The 26,665-nt window shown below is 40.2% G+C and overlaps 1 protein-coding gene across 2 annotated transcripts; it reads left to right on the forward strand.

The window, feature by feature from the left end:
• Positions 1 to 1,772: 1,772 nt before the first annotated feature.
• fam114a1 (family with sequence similarity 114 member A1) lies at positions 1,773 to 26,373 on the forward strand. Of its 2 annotated transcripts, none has more exons than XM_088925016.1 (14): positions 1,773 to 1,828; positions 3,141 to 3,549; positions 4,421 to 4,508; positions 7,365 to 7,475; positions 14,615 to 14,709; positions 15,683 to 15,817; positions 16,322 to 16,474; positions 17,096 to 17,216; positions 17,946 to 18,031; positions 19,317 to 19,466; positions 20,400 to 20,539; positions 21,661 to 21,733; positions 22,780 to 22,833; positions 24,097 to 26,373. In XM_088925016.1, the coding sequence occupies exons 2-14, from the start codon at positions 3,154 to 3,156 to the stop codon at positions 24,202 to 24,204; spliced, it is 1,710 nt and encodes a 569-aa protein (XP_088781142.1). In that variant the 5' UTR covers positions 1,773 to 1,828; positions 3,141 to 3,153; the 3' UTR covers positions 24,205 to 26,373. The 2 variants fall into 2 exon arrangements, with proteins under 2 accessions (XP_088781142.1, XP_088781150.1); XM_088925024.1 differs by having other exon boundaries at positions 1,778 to 1,828; positions 3,147 to 3,549.
• The last annotated feature ends 292 nt before the right edge of the window (positions 26,374 to 26,665 follow it).

Consider the following 26,665-nt stretch of genomic DNA (forward strand, 5'->3'; position numbering starts at 1 on the left):
AACTGTCTCACCTTTTATTGACTGGATGACTGCTTCGAGTGGGATCACCTTTCCAAAACTCAAATACAACAGTCATAATATCGGTTTTGATTGCCGGGAACATTACTACCCTCACGGCCAAGCCTAATAACGACCTTGTCATATTCTGTACACTGTAGAGGCTTCAGGCAATGTGACATCGAAACGCTGCCCTGAGGTGTTCTTGTCAGGACAGGTATTATAGCATGGAGGGTGAGGTTTACAGACCACTGAGGAGGGCTTCCCTTTCCAAAGCTCCGGGCATCAGCTCCTGGTACGATCTGGAATGAAGAAAGATGTTCTCTTTGGGTGGTTTACCTCTGTGGAGATACAGTAGTAATGTGGCCTATCTCTGCTCCAAACTCTGAGGCAGAACTTCTCTCTCAGGGCCAGGCAGGTGGTGCTGAATGGCACCTTTACTCTCAGTTGGAAGACCATTTTTGTGAATTCTGGGCATCTCATGGTGGTTCAGTCTCTTGTCTGGCCACGTTTATACTTGTATCCTTCAAGTCAGCCTTCCTTCAGGACATCATTTCTACATTTTGGCTGTTGAAGCTCTACACAGTCTCCATCCTCTTTAAGAATTTCTCTCAAAGATCCCATCTTAAATGTGACCTCAAGCATTTTATTAAGCTTAATACTTTTGTTTTAAATGGCGACATTTACTTTAGTACTGCTGACTTGTACTGCAGCAGACATCAGGAGAAGCAATCATGCAGTTCAGAGAGAAAACCGCCACACAACAGATCAGAGGGAAAAAGATTTGAGCTGCCAGATGTCCCCCAGACAAATTATGGATTGTGCTGAACTATGACACCATCACCCAGTGAGCTTCCCTGTCACAAGCCTTTGATCTGCCCTTAACCTTTATACAAACGCAGCTTTCTCCTCCGACCTCCAGCACATATAGCGAATGTCCCAGTTCTGTTCTGTGGTCAAAGTGAGATCCCAAAAACGAAAACCTCTTTCACACTCGGACAAAGTCTAAAACGTCACACTTGAATTTCCCCTTCATTCTGTACACCCACGGCTGTGCAGCATCATAGCATGGTGTACTGTAACACCCACAGTATATACTGTATCTGACAGACATAAAATGCCACAACAAAATAAAATCAAGAGGACATAATATACTGATGCAGCCATTCAGAACATGCAAGGCTTAATGAGCCTTCTACCTGCTATATAAATATATCTATAAATTAATATCATTAATGACCCTATTAACAATAGGAACCTTCATTATCAGAACTTATTTTTATTTTGAGCTACCACAATTTGCTTTAGTTGCATGATTCCATATTAATATTTGAAATTAGTTTTTTTTTAAGCAAAGTAATATGACGTTTTTACCAAAACAGTAGTGTAGACCCATTCAACCACTTTAGCAGCCTGCATCAGTTTCAAAAATTGTTCTTTATCCAAAACGCTGGGCAATTCTTAACATTCCCTGTCCACGACGCACCTGATAGTACCGTTACCGTTCATAGTGAGGCCTTGTCTTTAACAGTCTTTGAATAGATGGAATTGATCAAACACTATTCTCTTAATAAATTAGTAACGCCGGTGGACGTAGGTTGCCAGTACTCATGTCCGCATTTACACAGATATATGTCTCGGTGGGCTCTCGCAAAACTGATGGAGCAATGAGAATCTTACATCCACCAGCGCCATCGCTCGGCTACCAGGGGCGCTGCAGCCCGGAGCAGAGTTCACGGTGACGTCACCCCCAACAAGGGCTGCCTGCCGACGTGGCGGAGACGAGGGAGGGGAGGAAGGAGACTGGACCAGCCGGCTGACAGCGCGACGGGTGAGATACTGAACTATTTCAAAATTAATGCTTGTGTTTTAATCGGGTGGAAAACAGGTGCCACGAATTCTGGGCACTTGAAAAAGGCCACGTTATTAAAAACGAGTCATTAAACATATAATGACTGCGTAGCTGATGACTAAAGTCTTGGGGAGAAAAAAAGGGGTTTTCTTTTCTCTAAAGTTAATTGTGCAAATTTTCTCCAATAAGCCGGTAAATGTACAGTAAAGTATCAGTACAAATTTTCATAAACGTTTTAGAGAGTTTCAGTGCAAATTATATATTTTACATAAATAACAGCTCTTTCCCTGTAAAATTCACAGCATTCAAACACTATTAATGTGAGCAATTAAGATAAAAGAAGGCTATCGATTTTTATTTGTTTTTTCTTCTAATGCATTCGTTATACAAACTTCTCCCTTTATAAATTCAGAATACTATTATACTTTTTAAAGTTAACCATCTACAGTACTGGCGTTTGAAACGAAATAGCCGCACGATGTCACTCTTTAGGCGTGTGTAAATCTGAATCGTCTTGAAAGGGCTTGTGTGTTGGACTTTTTACTTCATTGCTTAAGTAAGTCGTAGAAAACAAAGTTATCATTGTGAACTCCTCCTGTACTCTGAAAACTTCAAGAAAACATCAAGATCTGTAATTTAGTGGGCTTAGAGCACATAGAAATCGATCCTTTTTTTTAAAAAATAAACTTTTTATACAGTATGTAACCAAAACTACATTGACATGTTTGCAAGTGCATTTGGGGACTTTTCTTGGAGTATGAAATTCTTCTCTTTCATCTTTTTGTCAGATGTGGTTTCATGCTCATTTGTGAATCATTATTCCACCTACTCTGTGAAAGAGAAAGATGTGGCAAAATGTGACATTCTGAAAACTGCATATGACTTTTTGTGTACTGTCACCTTTTTGTTTTCCTCACCCCCTTGCTATCTTAAAAGCACCTCATTTGTGGCACACAAAAGTCTGACAAAAGACAAATCGTAACAAGAGATGTAACAGCCTTTGGCAAAAAGATCGGTGAGGCTTGTCCATTGATCTATTGTCTTGCCATATGTGGAGCTGTTTAATGATAAGAAATGCAGCACAGATGCATTATAACGGATTTTAAACTTGTTATTTATTAAATTTTTGCATTCAATGTGTGCAGTTTCCACTGTCAGTCATTGAAATAGCTAATGGCCAGCTCTTAACACTTGTTTAGTGTCGGAAAGATCCATTTAGATTGCAGCGCTGGTGAATCCGGGCCGCAGCAGGGACCAGACTGGGTCTGTTCTGACGTCTCTTGTGTTCCAGCCACAGAAGCACAATGTCACAGGGAGAGGTGGGCGGCAGCGACGCTGCTGAACTCGGACAGCCCCTCCTGGATCCGCACACGGACGCCGCGTCCTGTCTGAAAGGCACCGACTCGCCGGAAGAGTCTTCGGGGCGGCCGACGGAGGCTCCAGGACACACAGAGAGTGAGAGGCCGGACCGTCAGGCCAGTGCGGGCGCTGGGAGGGAGGGGCCCAGCGGTGGCGTCGCGGAGCCCCCAGCAGAGGAGGGAGTGCAGACCTCGGAGTGTGCTGCCGGAGGTGGTGTCCCGAGCTCAGCTCTGACGGGGGAGGAAGGAGATGGCGGCCAGCCCTCGGAGTGTCACGAGTCAGTGAGTCTGGAGCCAGACACAGCCGGAGGCCACGCGGGACCTGAGGGGGACAGTGAGCAGGTAGTGTTGTCTTTGTCGCGTCTCACACTTGTGGGCTGAAATCCACAAAATGAGCTTTTCGCTTTCTTCCCAGTTCTTGATGTCACAGATTTTGGTCCGTGAATTTGGGAAGACAGCTGTGTGGAGACCTAGGCCTCTTAGTTGGAACAGTTAAACAGTTAAGAAGGATACACAATGTTACTGTATGTTGTCCAAAAGTAGTCCAACACTATCAATGGCACGAAAAGAGCTCATCAATGAAAAGAAATGAATGCATTCCATTACAGCGCTAAGTGACCTACTACACAGGAAGTCTGTTTTTATTTGTTTGAAAGATTTAACGTGACATTTTATCCGCTAGATCAGAATATCCAAAATATCCATGTCTTTGTGAGGCCAACTGCCAATTGCTGAGAAGAACCAATGGACAGGAAAGAAATGGGTAGCGTCAGTTCTGTTGTTTTCACTTCTGCATCATTAGTAACTTTGAGTTACAGAACGGACAAGAACACGATCATTGTTATTTCATAACTGGTCAGGATACCGAATATGTGGAGTATCTACTGTTATTTTCCAGGAGTCTTCCAGACAACCAGCTCATTCTTCAGAATCTGACAAATGCGACCTCTTGCCCAAAATTCCTGCACCTCATTCCCGGTCATTGTGGGATTCCCTGTGACTTGCTCTCATCTGAATTTAGCATAAATCTTTCATAATGTGAGAGTCTAACACCCCTCGAATGTCGGCTCGCACGCCTGTGTCTCCGCATGGTTTGATACAAGCACTGGGGGCTGTCCGTGTAACGCTTGAGCTGTGGTGCTGTAGTGCTGGGCCTGAAAGCCTGCTCTGGGATAGCGCAACAGAGGTGATCTCTCCTGCTTCGTTCACACAGGAGTCCTCCTCCCCCGGGACGGCCAAGGGCTGGGGCGGCTGGGGATCGTGGGGGAAGTCTCTCTTGACCAGCGCCACCTCTACCATGGGTAAGTCTGCCAACAGGTCTGCCATTCAGAATCACAGAAGTGAAAACCGGCAGTTCAAAGAAGTCGCAAAACTGAAGCTTAGCACGGAGTTAAAATCCGTGCATGAGCTTAAGCACCTTATATTGTTAGAGTTAGATCAAGTAGGGAGCTGCCTCAGCATGCGTAGGCTGCAAAGGAACAAGTAAAGGTTTATTCCATGCTGAAAAGAGAAGAAAAGACACACAACATTTCCACAGCCCGGATGGTGTGTTTCTTTACTTCTCTTTTCAGCATGGAATAAACCTTTACTTGTTCCTTACATTGTTAGAACTTATCATGACGTCTGTAGTGTTAAGCGGATTTGTAGCGCACGGTTCCTCCCAGAAGTCTTGCTGGTTCAGTATTGATTAAAGGTCAATGATACGCAATAGTTTGCTTATCAAGCAGCAGATGCCCTCCCGAACTGTACAGCTCACCTTGTATGAAGGCACACATTTCACATGCAGTATGAGACAGTTTCCTGGGCTGTACTGTAGCGTATTGTTAAAGAAGAGATGTGTGTATGTTATTGGACTGGAGGTTGTCGGACTGAAGGCGTGCGAGGAATGTTGCCTTCAATGACTGTTCTCTCCGTGGCTGAGATGTTTGGAATAGCCATCTGCAATTTCCAAACATTTTAGCCATCCATCTGCTTTCTAACCACTTCATCCAGTGCAGGGTTGTGGGGCAGCCAAACCCTAACCCAGCAAGCAACGGGAGCAAGGCAGGATACCCCCTGGACAGGACACACATCCACGCAGGACACACACACTCAATCCCTGGCCGTTTTTCCCAGTGGCCAGTAAACGTACCAGTATGTCTTTGGACTGGAGCACCTGGTGAAAACCCACACCAGAATCCAGGAATCGAACCCAGGGCCCTAGTGCTGTGAGGCAGCATTGCTAACCACTGTGCCACTGCCCCGCCAAACCTTTTAATGATACTGAAAAGATGAAGACTTTTAGTTTGTACACAGAAGGCAGGGACAAACATTTTTAAAAAATTAAAATTTGAAACTTTCAAACTTGCAAAATTATACACTGTATACTTGTATGTAAAAAAGCCCAACGTCGGAAAACATGTACATGTCACAGTAAAAGTTTTTTTTAGTAAAGATAATGATATTGGAAACTGCAAAGGCTGGAGGGAATTGGTTGATGTTTGAAGGCGCTCAGTGGGTGAGGAATATTTTTATTGAGAGACAGCGCCTTCACAGCAGGGCTTTTATTTTTAGACTGTTTTTTATACCTTTTCTTGTGTTTTAGAAAGGATTTCCACAAATTTATTCTAATTTGTAGAGATACGACTACCATACTGTATACAGACATGAAAATCAGGGTACATTTTTATTACATACTGTACACTGTATGATGTTCTGTTGTTTGGTTAATAATCTTCTAGATCATTCTTCTTCCTGTTCTCTTGTTTTCTACTCCTTTTTGAATATTCTGCTGACACATTTCAGTAAGTAAAACTAGATAGAGCAACACATCAATTTCAAAACCTCTTGTTTGTCTTTCTCTCCAATGGAAGTAATTTACGTAGAGTCAGGCCATACAGTACATTTAGGTTCATTACAAGTAGCTCATAAACTAACTTCAGCTATGAGCAAAATATCAGACTGGCTTTCAAATTCATGCCTTTCGTTAAATGTAAGACAGTCTATAATTCTCTATCAAAAAGAAGGCGGCACATCATCCTAATACTGTTGTAAATGATGAGCATTTTAAAGTTGTCTCATTTTAAATATCTTGGGATCATCGATTCAAATCTTACATTCAAGAAAAGTGTGAAAAAAGGTTGTAAATATGGTTAGATGCAATCTCACAAATTTCAGATTTTTTGGCAAATAACTAACTATAGATGCAGCGAATTTATACAGTATATACAGTACATTCAGTGAACGTATCACATTTTTCTTCTTCTGTAACAAGCTGGTCACAAGCAGGAAAAAACCCCAGATACATTGTATGAGAAAATACCAAAAGTTCTGGACAAGGAATCAACACACTATTACCACTGCAACATAATTAAGAAGTGTAACCTACTATCATGTGATAATTTCATGTACTGTACTTTGCAGGTGTCTGTCTGTTTGATAGAATCATAAATAATCTTCTAATTCCCCTCCTTTAAAAGGTTTCCTATCAGCCTGACGTGACAATATTATAAACACAAGAGCCTTTACTAGAGGCGATTGTTCGTTGCAGTATAGAGCTACTAAATTTGGAGAATCAGCATTTTCAGTTAGAGCATCCAGCTTCTGGAATACAGTTCTAGCATTAGACAACCATCTAATTACATTACATTTAAAACTGAAGTGAAATATTGGCTTCAAGTAAATCAGTCTTGTAATAATTAATCTTCTGATGTCTCTTAATGACTAGCATGCTGCCCATCTTGTCAGATGTGAAACTTTAGACATATCTATTAATTTAACATGCTGTTATTTTGTACACTTTACTATTTGTAATATCTACTGTACATTACCATATGATGCTGTATGTCTTAATATATATGTTTGTGTTTTTATATGTCTATGTTTTGTATCTTGTTGGTTGTGTCCTGACCAATGGCTTCAGATGTAAATGAGCTTTTTAGTTAGCTCTGGTGCAGCTCAAGAGCTGTGCCCTGTCCCTGTTTAATAAACCTAACTAGACAATCTGTTTACCCAAATGTAACCTTTGTGAATGTAACAGTAAGAGGTAACAGAAGGTAACATTATTGCTCCTATTTGCTCTTTTGCTGTGGTTCAGATACTATGAAGCATTCACATGTATCTGGACACACGCATGCACATGCATGCTATCGCTGTAAAGATTCTCCTGTACTGTTCAGGCCAAGGACTCAGTGCTGTGAAGGAGAAGGCAGGAGTCACTTTAAGAATACACAGGACGTCTGGGTCAGAGGAGCCCAAGGATGCAGGGTCTACCGTTGAAGAAGCCACAGGTATTCCTGAAAGCTGTCTGCAGCAGCGCACTGTCCCCAGACCGCACGGGCGAATACGCATAGAATAAAAATAGAAAAACACTTTCAAACCCAGCTCAAAGCAACTGCATAAGGAGGATAAAAAAGTGCCTCTTTTGATCTAGTCCGTTTTCTATTTCAACAAAATATTAACTGTACAGCAGGGGCGTAGCCACGGATGGGCCTGGGTGGCTGATTGATACCAGGCCTACCCAATCATTCCAAAGTAATTTAAGATTTGTTTTCCCCTTGGTTGCGTTATGTTGTTAATGTTACGCGTTTGATTTTTTTCATCGTATGTGATTTGCTATTGGCTCGCTGTATCTTTTGTGACCAATAAGAAAATTATGTAAATGCAGTGGGGGAGGTGCATGCGTAGCCGTAGCCTAATGGGCTATCGTTGTTGTCAGACGCTCTTGGAGCTATCTAGCGCCAGGTTTTTTGGTTAATTATCCAACATGGCAAAAAAAAAGCATATATCTACGTTTTTCAAAAAGTCGCCTGTAGATGATCAGACCAGGCCCGAAACAAATAAGACACATGAGATGCTACAGGCATCTTGGGTTTAAGGAGTACAGCCTGGCTTCCCGAATACAAGTGTTTCTGGACCGCAAGGGGCAGTGCACGCGTCTGCTTGTAGCAGCTCAATACATGCTCGACCTGTAGGAGTTGAGCATGAAGAGGTTCTAAAATTTCTCCTGTAAAGAAATTACAAGCTTTGGAATGCATGGATAAAATAAAGATAACATTGACGGATAGAGGCGAGTGTGCATTTTACAGATAACATTGCAGATCGCCTCTAAATGCCCTGCAGAATTTTTATGTGAGCGACGTTTACAGAGCTAAAATACACCCAGAGTATGTATTTGACGCTTTTATTAGCAGACCATTCTTGCAATTAAAGGTACGATGAATTGGTTAGCACTGTAATGCGACTATAACAATTCAGTGTTAAGTCTTATGGGAAGTCACGAATTTCCCCAGTGGGCAAAAGACGTATAATATACGTCTATTAAACGCATACCTTAGACGTCTAAATGTGGTCTAAAATTCGTCTAGAATGAAATTCTAATATACGTCTAAAGTTATACGTCAATTATACGTCTATGTTTCGACGTTCATTATACATAAATGGTTGGAGTTCTATTATACGGATAAATTTAGAGGACTATTATACATATATGGTTGGAGTTCCGGATAACTTTAGAGGACTATTATACGGATAACTTTAGAGGTCTATTATACGGATAACTTTAGACGTCTATTATACGTATATGGGTAGAGGTCTATTATACGGATAACTTTAGACGTCTATTATACGTATATGGTTAGAGGTCTATTATACGGATAACTTTAGACGTATATTATACGTATATGGGTAGAGGTCTATTATACATCAAAGATAGGTTTTATAGGTGTAGAAACAAGTAAACCAAGCCAATGATTTGGTTTAGAAATTTATTCTGAAAATACACATTCACACCTGAAAAATTAAATTATACATTGTATGCAATCAATCAACAATCAACATATGGGCAATAATCATTAAAAAAAACACAACTAGTCTTAAACTTCAACTACAAATTCTGGTAACATCAATATACAGTATAGTAATGACAAACACAAACTAATTACATTAACACACTATCTAACTCAAAACCACATTTTGATTCAAATATAAATTTTAAAATGTACAACTTATATATTTCCAAAAAAAACAAATATTACAATGGAAGTTAAGACGATTTTTGTCCACCATTTGCAAACCCTGTCTAATTGTCCTAACAGGACCAGAAACCTATTATTTTCAGTGTCCAGATCTCCTGGCCCCCTGCCTTGCATATGTATTCTTCAAGTAACGCATTGCGTGCTCCTTTATATCTTTTTCTTTCGATGTAGGGTGGGACTTCAGCACTGCAGCTAGGAGAAAATTATATAATATTACTACTCAAATAAATGATGGTTAATATCTTCTTGAGTATAATCTAAAAAATGAACCATTAAGGTTTACTAAGCTCAAAGCTGAAATAAACGGATAAAATTAGAGAAACGGCAAAACGATTTTGTGTAATCTTCCCCTTCACACTATTTTTATGTGCCATTTTTTGCTTATTAACATACTATTTTAATCAAAATAATATTAAGTAAGATCTGTATGTATTCAGATAGTATTATTATTATTATTATTATTATTATTATTTATACTTACTCGTCAAAAGAGGATTGCTGAGATATTTGCGGATATACTTCTACGTTTGAAAAACGTGTCCAAAATGGCGACCAACAAATACTAGCAATGCATTGTGGTATATAACCGGAAAATATGCTGGGTTAGATATTTTCTCAACGTATGCGTTTATTAATGTTGTCGATATTATGGTTGAAATTTAACATTGATAATACATCGCGGCTATGTGCCCCCTGCTATGTGCTGATGTGCAATTTTAACGCATACAGTTAGTAAGGATCGGTCACTGTTATTATATACAGTATAATGACATTATGGAAAAGGATTGGGAACAGGCCTGGCGTCACTGGGGGAGGAGTGTCGTCCCTTCAGTTTTGGGCAAAAGGATTTACTTAACTTAACTTGTGCCCTAAAAAAATAGTTGTACTTTGTCAATGGTCAGACAACACTAAATGACACTAACAGTCACTCGGACTGTTTGATGGGCAGGAGGGCTATCCGTCCAGGAACTGCACATATCAGTGTCGTTATTGAGTGTCAACATTACGATCCTGTTTGCTCAGTTGGACCGATTCCTTGCAGTAGTTTATCATTATACTTAAAATCGTTATATAACTAGGACTAGTTATAGCAGTCTGTGCTTTCTGTTGGTTTTACAACATTTTTTTCTTAACGATTCAGAACGTCCATGTAGCTGCAAAAATGAACGCTTATGGTACTTTTCGCTCCAGGCAATACAAACCGTGAGAGTGACGAAAAATGTGAAACTGAACTTCATCGCAAATACCAGATTGCTAGTCGTCTTCTATCATGAAGCACTAACCAATGGCATAGCTGCGAGATTTCATTTGGGTAGCTGCACCGTACAGCTCCGTTTCAACCGAAATATCACCCCCCCACCCCTCAGAATTTCAGACGCCCCCCTGCAGATTTTTCCCCGGGCACCGCGCACTGATCGGGGGACGGGGTGTCCAGGAAATGGTATCAACTTTTCCCAAGAAAATAAAAATAGAAACTCTATAGGCACTCAAACATTTTACTGTTTTTTTTCAGGCAGGTGGCAAGACCCCCTCCGCAAAACCCATGTATGCCAAGCTGTGGGCATTGATTCGTCGAATATACGTATATATACGTCGCCTCGACGTATAATCAACGTCGAATTGCAACCGTAAAATCGACGACATGAATAAACGCATATATAACGTCGAAAACACATCTAACACAGTGCCTGAGGCTTTTTACTGTATGTATCGTGTGTACCGCAACTAGGAGTATACGGCACTGTGCACAGTGTACGAAGTAAATTATTTTCGCAGTAATTAATTTATTATATTTACTATATTTATTATACACGTGTAAATTAATTACTGCGAAAATAATTTACTTCGTACACTGTGCACAGTGCCGTATACTCCTAGTTGCGGTACACACGATACATACAGTAAAAAGCCTCAGGCACTGTGTTAGATGTGTTTTCGACGTTATATATGCGTTTATTCATGTCGTCGATTTTACGGTTGCAATTCGACGTTGATTATACGTCGAGGCGACGTATATATACGTATAGCCGTAATTTCGCCGTAAATATACGTATATTCGACGAATCAATGCCCACTGGGTCCTAAGTGTCTTTTGGCATCGAAAATAGAATACTAATTTCGTGGGTTTCATACAAGTTTAAAAGCATCATGAAGGATCAAACAAGATCTTCAGAATTTAATATTTTAATACCTTCGCAGTTTTTATTCCCTTGGCGCCTCACTCGATATTACCCTTTTGGCGATGAATTTACTCCAACCTCTGAAACCCATACGTGCGTCCACGTTCTTCTTGTATGTTATGCTCAAGTCCGCTGAATATTTAAAGGCAAGATAAAAGCTCCGTGAAGTTGCCCCCCCACAGACAGCTCAAAAGATTAAACTCACCCCATTCGTTAGTGCTACGTTTGTGCTGTTGAAAGTAGCGTTTGTGCTGCTTTCGTTCCCGAGATATAGCGCCTTGTTTTTCCGGTGATCAAGTGACCATACACGGTGACTTTGACCTCCAGTGACCCCGTCTGCCGAGTCCAAGCGCTCTGTTACGGTTTAGCCATAAATATATTAAAGACAATCAATATCATATAACATAACGGCCTCATTAGATGTGAATAATACTAAGACATGATGCATGCCAGCAAGTTAACCATCTATGACATAAACCTGTGGTTGTAATGTATGTAAAATCACCGTAATTGTAAGATCTATGGGTTTTATTAAAGGCACGTTTTTCTTTTCTTTCCCTACCGTAACACGCTGTGTCCAAACGCTTAACTGTGAGATACCACCGCGACAAGACCTCCACAGCATGTCATGATAGGGGTCCCATGTATATTGCATGTACAGTATACTGCGGCAGTGTATATCACGACTGGCGCCTTGCTTCCATGCCACCCTGGCACTGCTGTCACAACAAAGGTCTCATATCAGGACATGATATACCCAGATAGGACGTGTTGCGATATATGGACTGTGTGTCACGACATGGGGTCAGCATATCCTGTCAGGGTATATCCTATTGCAACATATGGACTCCATGTCGTGACATGGGCGCGGGGCATTTTGTCGGGTTATGTCATATTGCGATATGGAACCTTTCATATCGCGACATGGGCGTGACGGTTTTTGTCATATCGCGATATATGGACTGCATGTCGCGACATGGGGGGGTGGCGTTTTTGACTGACCATGTCATATCGCGATATGGGACCTTTCATATCGCGACATGGGGCGGGGCATTTTTTTGCCGGGATATCACATATCGCGATATGCGGGCTTCATGTCGCGACATGGGGGTGGGCGTTCTGTCGGGGGTACGCCATATCGCGATATGCGGGCTCCATGTCGAGACATGGGGGTGGGCGTTCTGTCGGGGGGGGGGGGGGGGTATGCCATATCGCGATATGCGGGCTCCATGTCGCGACAAGGGGGGCTGGGGCGTTTTGTCGGGGTATGTCATATCGCGATATATGGACTTAATGTTGCGACAGTGGCGCCATGCCAGTGATGCGCCAGTCGCAATGGGTATCATGATGTGATCGTGATGCGCGCACTCCTATCGTGACATGCTATCGGAGTCGTGAATGCCTTGTGGATGCCATGACATTCTTTGTCTGCTATTCAGTTTTGACCTCAGTGCGACTTCTCTTAGATTGATCAGTAATTGAAAACCAATGGATGTGTTACTGTATATCCAGCGTGCTCATACAGCACACACGGTGCACACAGAACTTCCGCTGTGGCGCTTTACCCAATCAGAGTGTCGATTCTCACTCTTCACCCAATCGCGACCCGAGCTGTTCGGGGGTTTAGCCAATCACGGGTCTGAGAGCTGTTCAAGCCAGCAGCGCCAGGTGGAGCGGCTTGCTTACTGTCAATGAGAATCTATTTTTAAAATGCATTACTCATTTGCAAAATAACTACATCGGCTTATTTTTTAACGTCTTTATTGATTCACAATTTCCCGTACTCTTCGAAATAAACACATTTTTTATTTGCAATATAACTGTCTCCGCTGCTTTCTGTAATGAATACATGGTATTTTAACAATTGTAATCGTATATTTAAGGTAGGGGAAACACCTTCTGCTTTGTAATTCAGAAATGAATAGAAATGTAAAGCCTATGATCATTATATCATTATGCTCGCGTTTTCAATTGTGTTTTTTTTTGTTAAATTATATTGATCTTGAAACTAATACCTAAAAATGTGAATATGGGCTCTCGTGTTGTACCATCGGTAATTTGGAAACGTGTCTCCAACATTGAAAGGAGTACACAAGCAATACATTTTCGAGAACATGGTTAAAAATTAAAAGAAAACACCTAACCCAATGAACTAACATAGAAACTCCTCCCTAAATGAAAGACTGTTTATTCGTGTTAAGGCTACAAACTCTGGGATTAACTGATCAAACGATCACAACTGAAAGATCTGCTGGTCGTGACTTTGCTGTTTTGTACGTCACAGCCAGAAAAAGTAGGCCCGTGATTACCCGAAAAACAAGGCGCTATATCTCGGAAACGAAAGCAGTACAAACCGGCATCGTTTCATCTTTTGTGCTGTCTGTAGGGGGACCAATACAATATTTCGGACGGATTTTGAATCTTGCGTTTTGCGTTGTGTTCATTGTGTTTTGCAATAAAATATTGACTTTAGAGTAACTCGTAAAACTACCGAACAATCTAAAAAGCAGGCATACGAAAAACTGAGAACTGTTACAAGCAACAAGTGAAAATGAGCTCTTGCAGCTTTTCTTTAGCAAAAGACAAAGTCCTCATTTGAGAGACCTTTGCAAGCTAGCTGTCATTTGAACGGGAATTTGCAGACTCTTTAGACATTGACGAGATTATCGCCATTCAATTCCAAGCCCCGACGCCTGCGTCTGGTCTAGAAAGGCCAAAACCTCACAACCGAGGCAGGCACTGTTTTTGTGTGTGTGTCCGCCGTGGCACAGTAGCGTTCGGCATCCTAGGTAATTGTTGTTTAACCTGTGTGTGTGTGTGTGTGAGAGAGAGAGTATGTATATACAGTATAAAGTTCCGCTAACTCTGCTGTTTGATTATACCGCTCGAGGATTGCATTATAAATTGCAGGGGTGCCCCTATGCTGGCAGGACGGTCAGTTAGAGCCTGGGCCACCCACTTTTGCACAGGCCCACCCAAAAATCAATTCCTGGCTACGCCCCTGCGGTACAGTACAGGTATGTATATACTGTATTTGTTCTTCTGGTGACACGGTTCAAAAGTAAGGAATATACTCCGTGTTGTAGAAGAGTCACGATCACTTCATCTTTAAAGAGAAATAATGTCATTATCTTTGTTTTTATTATCGATCAATTTTCTGACCACTTTATCCACGATTATTATGTTCTTGGTTATCTGTTCTGTTGATGATAGAGGTTTGCGAATGGCAGACAGACTCTTCTCCCTCTTCCCTGTCCTCTGGCTCACGTGGGGTTCTGTCGACCATCACCAATGCTGTTCAGAACACAGTAAGTCAGAGGAAACTTGCTGTGCTTTCCTATGGTTTCACCTAGGGGTGGGCGGTATAGACGGTATACCAGTAGAAATACAGTATGTGCCACGATATGGATTTGGCTATACCGTTTATACCAGTTGAGAATGGATTTTGATATTAACATAGATTGCGCCGCCAGCATCGTCGCAAAACAATTCTGAAAATGTTCATCTTGCTGATATTCGGAAATCTGATAGGTTCAGAATTATTGACCTTCGGTGGTTCAGACCCTTTCCAGTCCTGCACAGAGCCCCCTTCCTGATTTTTCTGGACTAGCCAGCTGATTCTCGAAGCAGGAGTTATCGGTTGTGCAGTGCAGCAAAGAAATTGATGCAAAAGGTTTTTATTTTACATTAATTGCTTTGCCTCATCACATATATGTGGTACAGAAGGTTCATTAAAAAAAATCAATTGTAGTCGCTAAGAATCTCACCTCTTCAGCTGGCATACCAGCACACAAGGGATCCTGTTGTCAGGACCTCGGTTTAATGTCCCGTTTAAAAGATCACGCCTGCAACTGCAGTCTCTGTGGTTTTTATACCGGGGCTTGTGGATTTGGAGATTTGGAGGCCCACAGAGTTCAGAGTGCCAGGCTTTGATCCACAAACACCTCTCACAGCAGCAGCCTCGATCTGCAATGCCAATTCTGAGAAGATCATTAACATTAGTACTTGGTAGTATTTCAGCTCCAGTAGCTGGAGATCAAATGAATCAAGTGTTCAGCTTTTCCACACAGGCAACAGGTTGACTTGGGAGTTGCAAAAGCGTCTCGAGACCAGTCATGTTCCTCTGAGCTGATATCGGTGAAACGAAGACTGGAGCACTGCCCCAGTGATAGAACCTGCATTTGGAGAGGGCGTTCTGCACTCTCCAGTTTTTGAATATTGCATTTTGAAGGATGAAGTCAGTGTTCTTAATTGTGAGTGCTGTTTGTTTTTTTCTTGCAGGGTAAGTCGGTAATAACTGGGGGTCTGGATGCGCTGGAATTTATTGGTAGGAAGACAATGAATGTCCTTGCAGAGAGTGACCCTGGCTTTAAGAAGACCAAAATATTAATGCAGAGGACTGTTTCTCTCTCACAGGTATATTATGGTTGCATAACAACACATGCATAAGTTATTCGTATGGGATGTTGCAATTAGAGGAAGAAGATGTGACTATCACAGTAAGAAGTGTTTAGATTGACAAATTACCTTCATAGCTATCTGCATTTTGTTATTTTAACAATTATTTTCTTATTATTTTCACAATGTTGACAGCGGTTAGGGTTCTGGGCTCCAAACTGAAAGGTTGTGGGTTAAAATCCCTTGCAAGACAATACTGTTGTCCCCCGGATCATGGTACTTCCCTCAAGTTGTTCCACTAAAATATCGAGCTGCATAAAACTAGGTCACTTTGGGTAAAAGCATCAGCTTTGTGAATAAGTAGATAAGCCCGAGTGGTACAGAAGCTAAACAGCAAGGTCACAAGTGACTGAAATTCACTGAACAGCCATAAGCCAGTGGCATCCAACGGTCTTCTTCCATTTGATGGTGCAGGTGTGAAGCAGGCAGGACTGTGAGTCTCGGTTTGCCCTGTTTGTCTAGATGCTGCGGGAAGCTAAAGAGAAAGAGAGGCAGAGGATGAGCAGCCAACTGGTGACGGAGCCCACCGCCCACTACGGAATTCTGTTTGACGACTTCCAGGGACTGTCGCACCTGGAGGCGCTGGAGATCCTCTCCAACGAAAGTGAGGCAAAGGCAAGTGCTCTGTGCAGAGACGTTGCTATAAAATGTGAGAGGCTTCAAAAGGTCACTCGTAGCATGACATTCTCATGTGCTAAAGCAGTGTACAAAATGAGCATTCACCTGCCTTTATGAAATAGTAAAAATAGATATTACACTTGTGTTCTCTTTTGAATTTACTGCTATTCTGGTTCAGAAGACAAGGAATCAATTCACAATTAGATATTCCGTCAATGTTTTTCTTGTCAACCTAACAAGTTGTTACCCACATTGCTTACTCTCCACATTTATGCCCATGTCACGACGATTGGAGTGTGTGTCCTCACCTACAGTTTTACCATTGCTCTGTTACCCATGTCCAATATAGTACTGAAGATAGCAAACTCCAATCAGTATAAATTTTGTTTTCTGTCTGCATTACTATTTGTTGTGAAAGTTGTATAACCAGAAAGATTTATATATCGATAATGTAAATACTTAAATCTTCCGCTCCACTGGCACCCCTTAAATGTGAGGGCCTCGGTGTAATTGTACCACCAATGTCTCCACTGCTGGGAACAAAGCTCATCTTGCATTTTCTGTTGAGCTGGGATCTGTAAGTAATCCTTCTCGTTTTCTCTGAACCTCCGTTTGCAGGTTCAGGCGATCTTAATGTCCTTAGAGGAGGACGAGTTGGACTCTTTAAAGAAGGATCTGATTGCTATTAAGGACATCTTCTTGGAGAAGGACTTTGATAACGAAGAGGAAGAAGAAAAGGGTAAGTGTCCTTTGCCCTGAATCTTGGTGTGGAATTGTATTTGTTTCTTTCACTACTGTAGGTGTGGGTGTCAGCAACTGAAAACTGCGCTGCATGTGGAGCGGTTTAATGAGGTTCAAGGGGGGAGCCGCCTCAGTGTCTGTTGGCTGCAAAGGAACATGTAAAGTTCAGTGCTGCACAGGAAAGTAGGAAAAAACTCTTATGGCTGCTGAGTTTTCTTCAGGTGTGAGGTGCTCACACCAAAATATAGAAGGAAGGAACACAATGTTTGTCTTTCTGCTTTGCAGTACGGATTTTATTTGTTCCCTTTTTGATGTTTGATGAATACTGTGCATCGGCTTATAGCATCACAATGCAGTCCGTAAGGATTTCTCCAGCTTGGTTTTCATATTTGTACAGGGGATGAGACCATCAGATGATTCTTACAGTTCTCCCGAGCTGAACAACGCTGTCTAACAATGCACAGCATCCATTTGATGTCCTTTTTTTGTATTTCTTAAAAGAAATATTAGTACAAAATCATTAATATAGTGCCTCTTAGTCTTTTATCTGCAGTCAGTTTCCTTTTATTTTCTTATCTTAAGATTTCAGGTTGAAGTACTTTCTTGCCAAACATCTATTACTGCACTGTTGTGCTATGTAAGGGAATCTCTTTACATGGTGTAAATGGTTTTAGCTGGGACAGGTGTGGATTAATTATTTTTCAATGTGTGTTTTTCATGCCTACAGGTGGCGCAGGAGAAGAGTTTGTCAGTGTTCTCACTGAGCTGCTCTTTGAGTTACATGTTGCTGCCACTCCTGATAAACTCAACAAGGTAAAGTCAGAGAGTATAGTTTGCGCCATCAATCAGATAATATCAGGATTTTATTGAAGTGTTACTACTATACTTGTCACAGAATATGGGAAAGACTTACACATATGTGGCTTACAGTGTGTGTAACTATATTATACTGTATGCAGTGCTTCAGATACTCTAACAAACTGTATTTACTGAACATCAAAAGAAATATCATTGTATTCCTGTCACAAATTTTGGAGTTTTGTCATTGTTGTGATTGATTGATCATTACTCACAGCGCTTGAGTTATTTTGTTGCATAAGCATTAGATTACTTTGTTAGTGAGTTGATTAAGCACAGTTGATGAGCGATTTAACCTGTAGATTGTCAAGCTTGGGAAAGTGAAAACTGTGTATAAAAAAATATATGAAAAGACTCCCCTTATCAAGATATGCCTTGGTGCCATTTATATATTGGAGGCTTCACTAAGTCACTTCCTCATGTGGACTTGCCAGCAGTGGAGGTCAGTCTTCTTTAGTGATGAATCAAAGTTTTGTGTACAATACTCTGATGGTGTTTAATAAGTACTGTATAGCATAGACGTGCATTGCAGTGCTGTATTTGTTGTGTAAAATCGTCTAATTGATGTGGAGCTCCAGTTATGATGGACTGCGCAGGGGTGTTTAATCGCTGCAGAACTCAACTTATAGTGATAGGTGATCACCTGACTGCATGGCTCCATGTTAATCAAGTTCTGTTTCTTATGGCAGCATTCCAGTAGGACAATGAGAGTGTTGACAGTTATGCTGAGGATGCCTTTCTTACTAAACATGAGCTTGTTGAACATCTATGGGATGACCTGGGATAATATGTGACATTTAGGGCCCAGAGACCATTGAACAGACATATACTTGTCCAGGCTCTATGTGAGAAATCAGACAGAATCCCCCAAGGCAGCATCTGCAACCTTGTGCAAAGCACGTGTTTCAGATATACAGCTTTTATTGCTTCCATCAGTGGTCTGTTAGCCTGCGTCTTTCAATGTAGGCTTTGTGTTGAGCGGCCCAGTTGATGACAGATATTGATCGATATAACGAACTTACCATTGTCATGTCTGTTCAATAAAATATTAGTGAATCCATTACAAAAAACATTTGAGCATTTTCCTGATAATAACTTCGTGAATTCATTGAATTTTTAAGTGAGACGTTTCTTTTGACGCTCAACATTGATAGCCAAACCCTGCTTCCATCTTATTAAAGCAGTGCTTGTCATAAAGTGACAGCACGTATCCATGAATGTCCTCTGGTATTATTTCAAGGCACAAAAAAGAGCTCATGACTGGATAAAAGAAGTAGAACCTTCCAAAGACGAACCTTCTGTGACGGAAGAAGAAGAAAGAAAAGATCTTGGGACTGAAGAAGAGGGAGAACACGACCATCCAGAGGAGAGCAGTGTGAAGTCAGTGGAGGTGAGGATATATTTCAAAGTAGAGATTCCCCCAGAGCACGGTGAGTCTTATTGGCAGGTAAGATCAAATAAAAAGGTTGTACAGTATAGTTTGCACCATCATGCTACATCTGTTACATTTTTAAAGATTAAAGATATTAAATAAAGTTCCTCCAGAATCACAAAAAGGAAACATACTGTCAAAGCCATAGTGGTGTCAGCATATGATGAGACATCAGCAAGCCTCAAGTGATTTATGAGTTTGAGAACAAGCCGAACGGGATTGTGGATGAGGCTGCCAAAGAACCTCGTCTGGACACGGAAGATTTTAAAGGGGAACTGCAGTCCCAATTTCTCACACCGGTTATTAAATCTCAGTAACAAAATGAATTAATTGATGTTGTAGAATAATTTTACAAATTCCGAATTAAGCACAAAATCGTTAAATTTGTAAAACTATTTTACAGTAAGTCACTTTGTTGTCGCAAACTCTTATTTGAGTTCCCACGAAACTGCGATGTGATGCAGCCCTTCCTGCTCACTAGTCACTGTAATTAATTTAATGCGATAATTTGAGCGAATAAGTACAGGTTCTGCAGCAGACATTTCACTGCAGACATGTTCCAATGTGATCTGCATGCAGAGTTAACAAGTAAGCAGTTTTGTTGGCAAAACCATCTCGAAATCGAGAGCAATATTTCTATTGGATTAAAAGAGGTGTATTCACAATCCTGCTTGTTTACAGTGTAATATGGCTACATCATGTCACAGGACGTTTTGATGCCTCATTCTCAATTGCAGAACATGGTGCTGCACCTACCTGGAAATTCTGTCTATTTTGTGGTGTGAATTGCAGGTTTTGCAAGTTACTGTATACATTTTCCTTTTGTTGTGGTTTGAAATGCCCTCATAAAAATAGCATTGTCAACCCCGTCACCTTGTCCCTGTGCTGCAGGATATCTACACGTCTTCAGTTAAGAGCCTGGCAGAGGTGACAGCCCGCAGTATCGAGCAGCTCCACAAGGTTGCAGAACTGATTCTCCATGGACAAGAGGTGGAGAAGTCAGGCAGAGACCAGGCCCACATCCTGACCAAGTGAGAGCGGAGTCTGTCCGGCGTGACTGTAGTGTTACTTTCAATTAGTTTGATCATCAGTGGTTTCCCAGGTCAACAGCCTTTTGCAACTCTAGCTTTGTGTATAAGGGTCTGGGGTTGTACACCTCTTCTGAAAAGGGGTATTTGAAGGAAACGTATTTATAAGAAATAAAAGACACTCCTGGAAATATATAGGGTTTATCTGCTCAATTAACCACTCTTACTCTACAATCTTGTGCCTCAGCAGATGTTTCTTGTATGTAAGTGATTAATTATCTGCAAACTTTGTTGTATTACCACTCTATGTTTTGTTTATGCAGTATATCTAAGTTTTTTGCTTGAAAGATTTTATAACAATTTCTTGATTGTAAGTTTTGTCAAAGTACTTTACTGTGGAGGGGACCCACAGCTGAGTTGAAAGGATACAGTTAGGCAGGCAAGATTGAAGCCCCAAGAGAAATGTAGCCAGAATGCAAGGGGTAGCACCCCTGCTCATATAGACAGTGCCATGTGCTCTTTAATGACCTTTGTGTAGAGTCTTCCTTCAACAGATCACGGTTCCTACCTCACCGTGTCCCCAGTCATTGGGGTGGTTTTGAAATTCTGCTTACGAAGAAAGAGTGCCACCTAATGGCCAACCAGTACCACTTATGTCAGCAGCCTGTATCCCAGAACCTTGCTACTGTCCTTGCTTATATCATGAGATTTGGAAAGTTCCAGCTAGGAGAATCTGCAAGATTTTTAACAGCTGTGTTATCACCTAGTCATCCCTGTTTATTGAATCCATTGTAAACAAAAAAGTGTATTTTGGGGTATACAGCAAGTGTAACAATGAAATGCATTGTAATATACAAATATAATATATAGTGTATATGATCTTCAATTGATTAGCTTTCCATGAAGGGGATATCGAGTTTGTAATTTTGGTTATACAGTAAGTACAAAAGTTTGGGCACCGCTGGTTAAATTGTATGCTTCAGTGACTCTCTAAGTGAAGAAGTTGACACAACTTCTACATGGTACGCTAAAAGGAAGTACACTGATCATAAAAACCAGTGCAGAATGTCTAAGATGTTTGCATTGGAGTGCACATTTAGATAATTGTTTTGTGTCTTTGTCAGGCTGACGAGTGCCATGTGCAGGGAGGTACGCTGTCTGTCTAAGAAGTTCACAGACACGCTGGTGGCCGCAGGGGTAAGAACTGGACTAAATCATCTCTGTTTTACCCAGAGATGATCTGACAGGCAGGTCTGTTGAGAAAACAGTGAGCACATCTGCAGATATCCTCACTCTCGTATTTCAAGACTGACTGACTGTGAACATGGATATCGGTCAGACGTCTCCTATGTGCTGTGATCAAGGTCAAGCAGCCCCAAGCCGCATCTCAAGTGCAGATCTTCAAACACGTTCAGGGCATTCAACCACAGCTTGTATACGGTCTGGTTAAACAGACTGGAATTTTAAAGACTTCTGTTATTGAATCCACTTGTCAATATATAATTCATCCAGGATTTAGGAGGAATACCAGTGGCGTGTGTCTGTAAAGCATACAGTATGCAAGTTTAATCTTTTTCAGCAGAGTGAATAGAACCAATATTGTATATATTGTAAGGTTTTTCAGTTTCAATACACAATTACAAGTATCTTTTTTTTCCTTTACTGTCTATAATGCTACATTGGTTTAACATTTAGTAATAATTCTGGCTGTTTTGCCTAGGAGGATCTGTGGGTTTTTCTGTAATTTACAGTAGAGAATACAGTGAAACACTAACAGATTGGATTAAAACAGGAGCTGTTAGCTTTGGGACAGGTATTAACTACCACAGGAAAGACATCACACATTTCAGGGGTGTTTTATTAAGATAAATTACCTTGTATCCCCTTAGCTTTTAAACTTAAAAATTTGAGGCACTGATGGTTTATTATTGGTTGAGCTATAATATTTCACCATTGAACATCGTTGCGTGAGTATTGGCCTCAAAGGGTTTTTCTGATACAAAAATGCTACTTTTAATAGACAACAACATTTGATGGTCATTTCTTTAAGATAAGGATATTATAACCTCCTGTTATAAGGGTAACAACTTTAACCTTCACCATTTCTTAAGATACTGACAGTAACAGTCTGATTCATAAAAGATCTTGTGTTCTGTTCCAGACTCTTTCTGTCAGTACTGGATATGGATAATTGGATAACTGTTTTTTTAATACTGTCACCCTTTGTTTTTTCATGACTGCAGAGCAAGAGGAAGGCCGAAGAGCTGAACCCCTTGGTGAACAGTGTTTTGTTAGAGGTAAGTCAGCCAGGCATGTAGTGGACTCAGTCTCTTTGATGGATTGTGCTCTTAAAATAATGAGCAGCCCTCTGACTTCTGACTGGTAGATTATTCCAACCAGGTAACATTTTAATTGAATTTTCTCAAGAGTTTCCCAGTTACACTAGTAGCACAGTGACGTTTTATACCACTGTTATCATTGTCAGTAGGAGTAGCATCTTTCAAACCACTGCTAGATGAATGATAATATAGCACTTAATACATTTTGGACAACCCCCGTATAAAAGCTTTATATGGCTAGGTACATATTACATTTTATCAGTAATAATTAATACATAACCTTCATGCTCTACTAGTATGGCATATACAGTAGTATCATTAGTATGGCAGTGTCACTCAACAAGATGTTTTTCAATAATAATGGAGTAAGACATGCATAACAGGTATCTCCTATTCCAAAGTGGAGCAAAAGTTGCCTCAAGTGATTTTCCTACAGTATACAGGATTATCCAAATTCATGTCCTAACCTCACATTTTCTGCAATTTCATTCATGGGATCAATAAAGTACCTATCTATCTATTTAGCCTTTTTTAAAAGACCCACACTAAGTGATGTGTCTCCAACCCTAGTATTAGAAAGCCTCAGTTGTGGATGTTTTATAAATAATCACTAAATCGTGAATATCTGAGATCTGGATACATTTTTCAAAACCTGGATAAGTTAGATTTAAGAGATCATTGGGAGTAATAATCAGAATATCCCTCAGCTATAAATGACCAGTGTTCTTAACTGAACAAATTGAAATTACTTTCCAGACTGAACAATAAGTATAGTGTTTCTAATCTTTTTTTAAAAGGCTTATCCAGGACAACGTTGGAGACCCCTGTACTAAGTGTTCATTTATTAAAAAAATAGATGCAATACGTGTAAAAAATGAATTCAAAGCTAAAAATAAACCTATGTGTGAAGTTCCATTAATAATTCAATTTTTGTCATCAAATACAAATGATATTTCAGGCATTGTGTGGGTGTACATTCTCAATATCCCTGACAGAATTTTATTTTGTTTTTCAATGAAAACTTTTTTGAAGACAAAAACAAGCATTTCAAAATTTATGTCAGGGAAGCTTTTCCTCATTGCTACATTAAATTCATTATATTAAATGAATTGCATGTTTATCACATGAAAGTTCTCAGTCAAAGTCATGTAAGTCTTTTCAGTGTTCCATATTTAGCACTTTCTAAACCTTTCTCAAAAATGTCCTGTTTGTTTTTTGCAGGGATCAAACAGCACCACCTACATTCAAAATGCGTTTCAGCTGCTTCTTCCAGTGTTGCAGGTCTCCCATATACAGATGACAAAAAGCAAGCCAGACACAGACCTCTAGGTTTCCTGGACTTGTGCGAAAATATGCCTGTTCCACTACTTTTAACTCATGGGAGTTAAAACTGATATAAAGATTAAAGTATCTGAGCTGCTGCATAGTTTTAAATAGAATTAACATGTCATTAACTTGTCATTGTAAAGATGAAAAAGTACTGAAAAAATACTTGTGTCCTAAAATACACTAAAGTTTACTGCTTGAAAATAATGAGTTTAAGAATATTTGGAACACTTTGGCAGTGTGTTGTCAAAGTTGCTGTTTATTAACACCGTTTATGAGAAGTTTGAAGACAAGCTGGCAGTTGGTGAATTAGTGCATTACTTGTTAATTGTTCCTAAGCGATTATTGAGTTTGAGAAACAGTCTCGTGGAAAGCTTTAAGGGATGAAAACAAAGCATGATCTTGTAGGTTGAAAAATATCTTTTCATCTGTGAAGAATTTTGTCACATATTCCAAAATAGAGAATCTATGTGTTGTATATGGTGTTTTTTTAGAATACCAAAGAGAGGTCTTACCTGACTGATACAGGAGTACCTGAGTTGAACAAAGGACAAGGTTGGCACTGTGTGCGTCTGCCAGTTTTGCCACAAAATTTAATTCTGTAGTTTTTAAACAGAGACTTTTACACTATTCTTTAATCTGTCCAACACTCTTTTCAAGCGGAGTCCATCTTCACATCACCCTGTCCATCAGTCAAAGGCAGCATCGATTTTTCTAGCTTATGGGGGTGAACTGTGTTAATATGCATAGTTTATGAATGTGCTTTTCCATTGTCCTGGCTGCCTTGCTTTGAGGTGTGTCAAAATCTCGGCAAGCAGGTAGAAGAGGACGAGCCTAGCATAGAAAGCCAGAGTGGAACCCAGAAAATGTCTTTGCCGTCTTTAACCTGTCTGTCCCATCCTGTTTTAGGCCATTATCCTCCATCTTCCGGTTCTGTGTTCCTGCCCATAGTGCAGGTACTCACTCTTCTGGCCTCCACATCGTGGACTGGTTCCAGTCCCTTCTCTTAACTTGCTAGTCCTCCAGTCTAGTGCCAATCAGCCTCCTAGCCTGTGTTTCTGCATCATTTCTGGGCACTGTAGTCATTAGGTAATCTGTGACAGGAGTGAATGACTGAGGTTTACATGTTTTACAATGTATTAACTAAGGGAAAGTAATGTAAAGGCTTATAATCATTTTCCTGCCTGTCCTTAAGTGCAGCAGCTAAATAGTTAAATGCAAATTATGAAGCACTGTAAAATGCTAAATTCTACACCACAAAAATGACACGTTAAAACTTCTGAAGAAGTTTAGAAGTATTTTGAATATTTAGAGAGGATATTTAGAATAGTCAGTTTCACACTTTACACACTGACAGCTCTGTGTGTAAAGGGGTGCCTCCTGTTCAGATCTGAATATATCTGTATTTATATTTATTTATGCCATGTGTTCACAATCTCTTTTGCTGAATTTTAAAAACGATATTTCTTAAATCAATTTGTTGAATTATATCTGCAGCAGCTCCTGGTCTTTAGGATTTGAACGCAGTTTTCATGTTCATTACAATGATGGGATCCTACTGTCGTCTTCACTACAGTGAACTCCACAAGTCGCTAAACAATATAAAGTAGTGTTTTTGTCTTTGGAAGTGGAGCTAGATTTCACTTCAAGTGAATTATATATTGAGAATTTGTAGATGATGATCTCAAGCTTGCACAGGGAAAAGAAACTGAGTGGTCGGCGTTAATTTTCTGGTTCATGACAATTCAGACATCTTTATTGACTTAACCAGAAGGCTACTTAAACTGTTTTTTTTTATTTCCATTTCACTCATGTGATTAAGTTGTCTTGCTTTGCAGAATTTGTGGTTGAGCAAGAACAAAAGTCCTAACACTAAATCTTCCTAAAAGTCTTGTGGATCCAACAAATAAAAGTTCAGAACTGTGTCTTTTTTTAATCAAACATTCCACTGGGAATAGCCAGTGCCGAGACACTCTTGTATTGTATTTTGTACTTATACCTTCCAGTTTTCAGAAAAGTACCATTAAAACTAAAATTTGTTAAATTAATATAATACTTAAGGGTTTAAAAAACAAAACTGTAACCTATTCAAATCCTAAGAAACAAGATAATGCTTTTGTCACTATGGGGTGTTGCAATGTAAGAAATAAATATTTTCTGTCTTAAATAAAATCTCCTGCAAGTATTTGTATCAGGTAGTTAACATATGCTTAAGCTGTTATTGGTGAAGCAGAGTAATACTGCTTTACAAACATTACATTACACATTGTGTATATAATACATTAATACAGTATATGTAAAAGCATCCATTGTGTTTCTGAATGTGGTAAAAAGTTCAGTGCCAGGAAATGAAAAGGGCAGCTGTGGTCAATGTACAGTATGGGATCAATTGTCATGAGTTAAGCCTCTTCTTTTAAACCTCTTGATTGTATGGTGTAGAATTCAAAGATCCAACTGGACAAGT

Source organism: Atractosteus spatula, chromosome 1 (genome assembly GCF_055471065.1).
Source record: "Atractosteus spatula isolate fAtrSpa1 chromosome 1, fAtrSpa1.hap1, whole genome shotgun sequence".
NCBI lineage: Eukaryota > Metazoa > Chordata > Actinopteri > Semionotiformes > Lepisosteidae > Atractosteus > Atractosteus spatula.

What these genes read in the sequence shown, in the direction of transcription:
- fam114a1 (XM_088925016.1), top strand. Translation starts at nt 3,154, where the DNA reads ATGTCACAGGGAGAGGTGGGCGGCAGCGACGCTGCTGAACTCGGACAG. An exon ending in CTGAGGGGGACAGTGAGCAG is followed by an intron (nt 3,550 to 4,420) that starts GTAGTGTTGTCT and finishes TCGTTCACACAG; the next exon opens with GAGTCCTCCTCCCCCGGGAC. An exon ending in ACACGCTGGTGGCCGCAGGG is followed by an intron (nt 21,734 to 22,779) that starts GTAAGAACTGGA and finishes TCATGACTGCAG; the next exon opens with AGCAAGAGGAAGGCCGAAGA.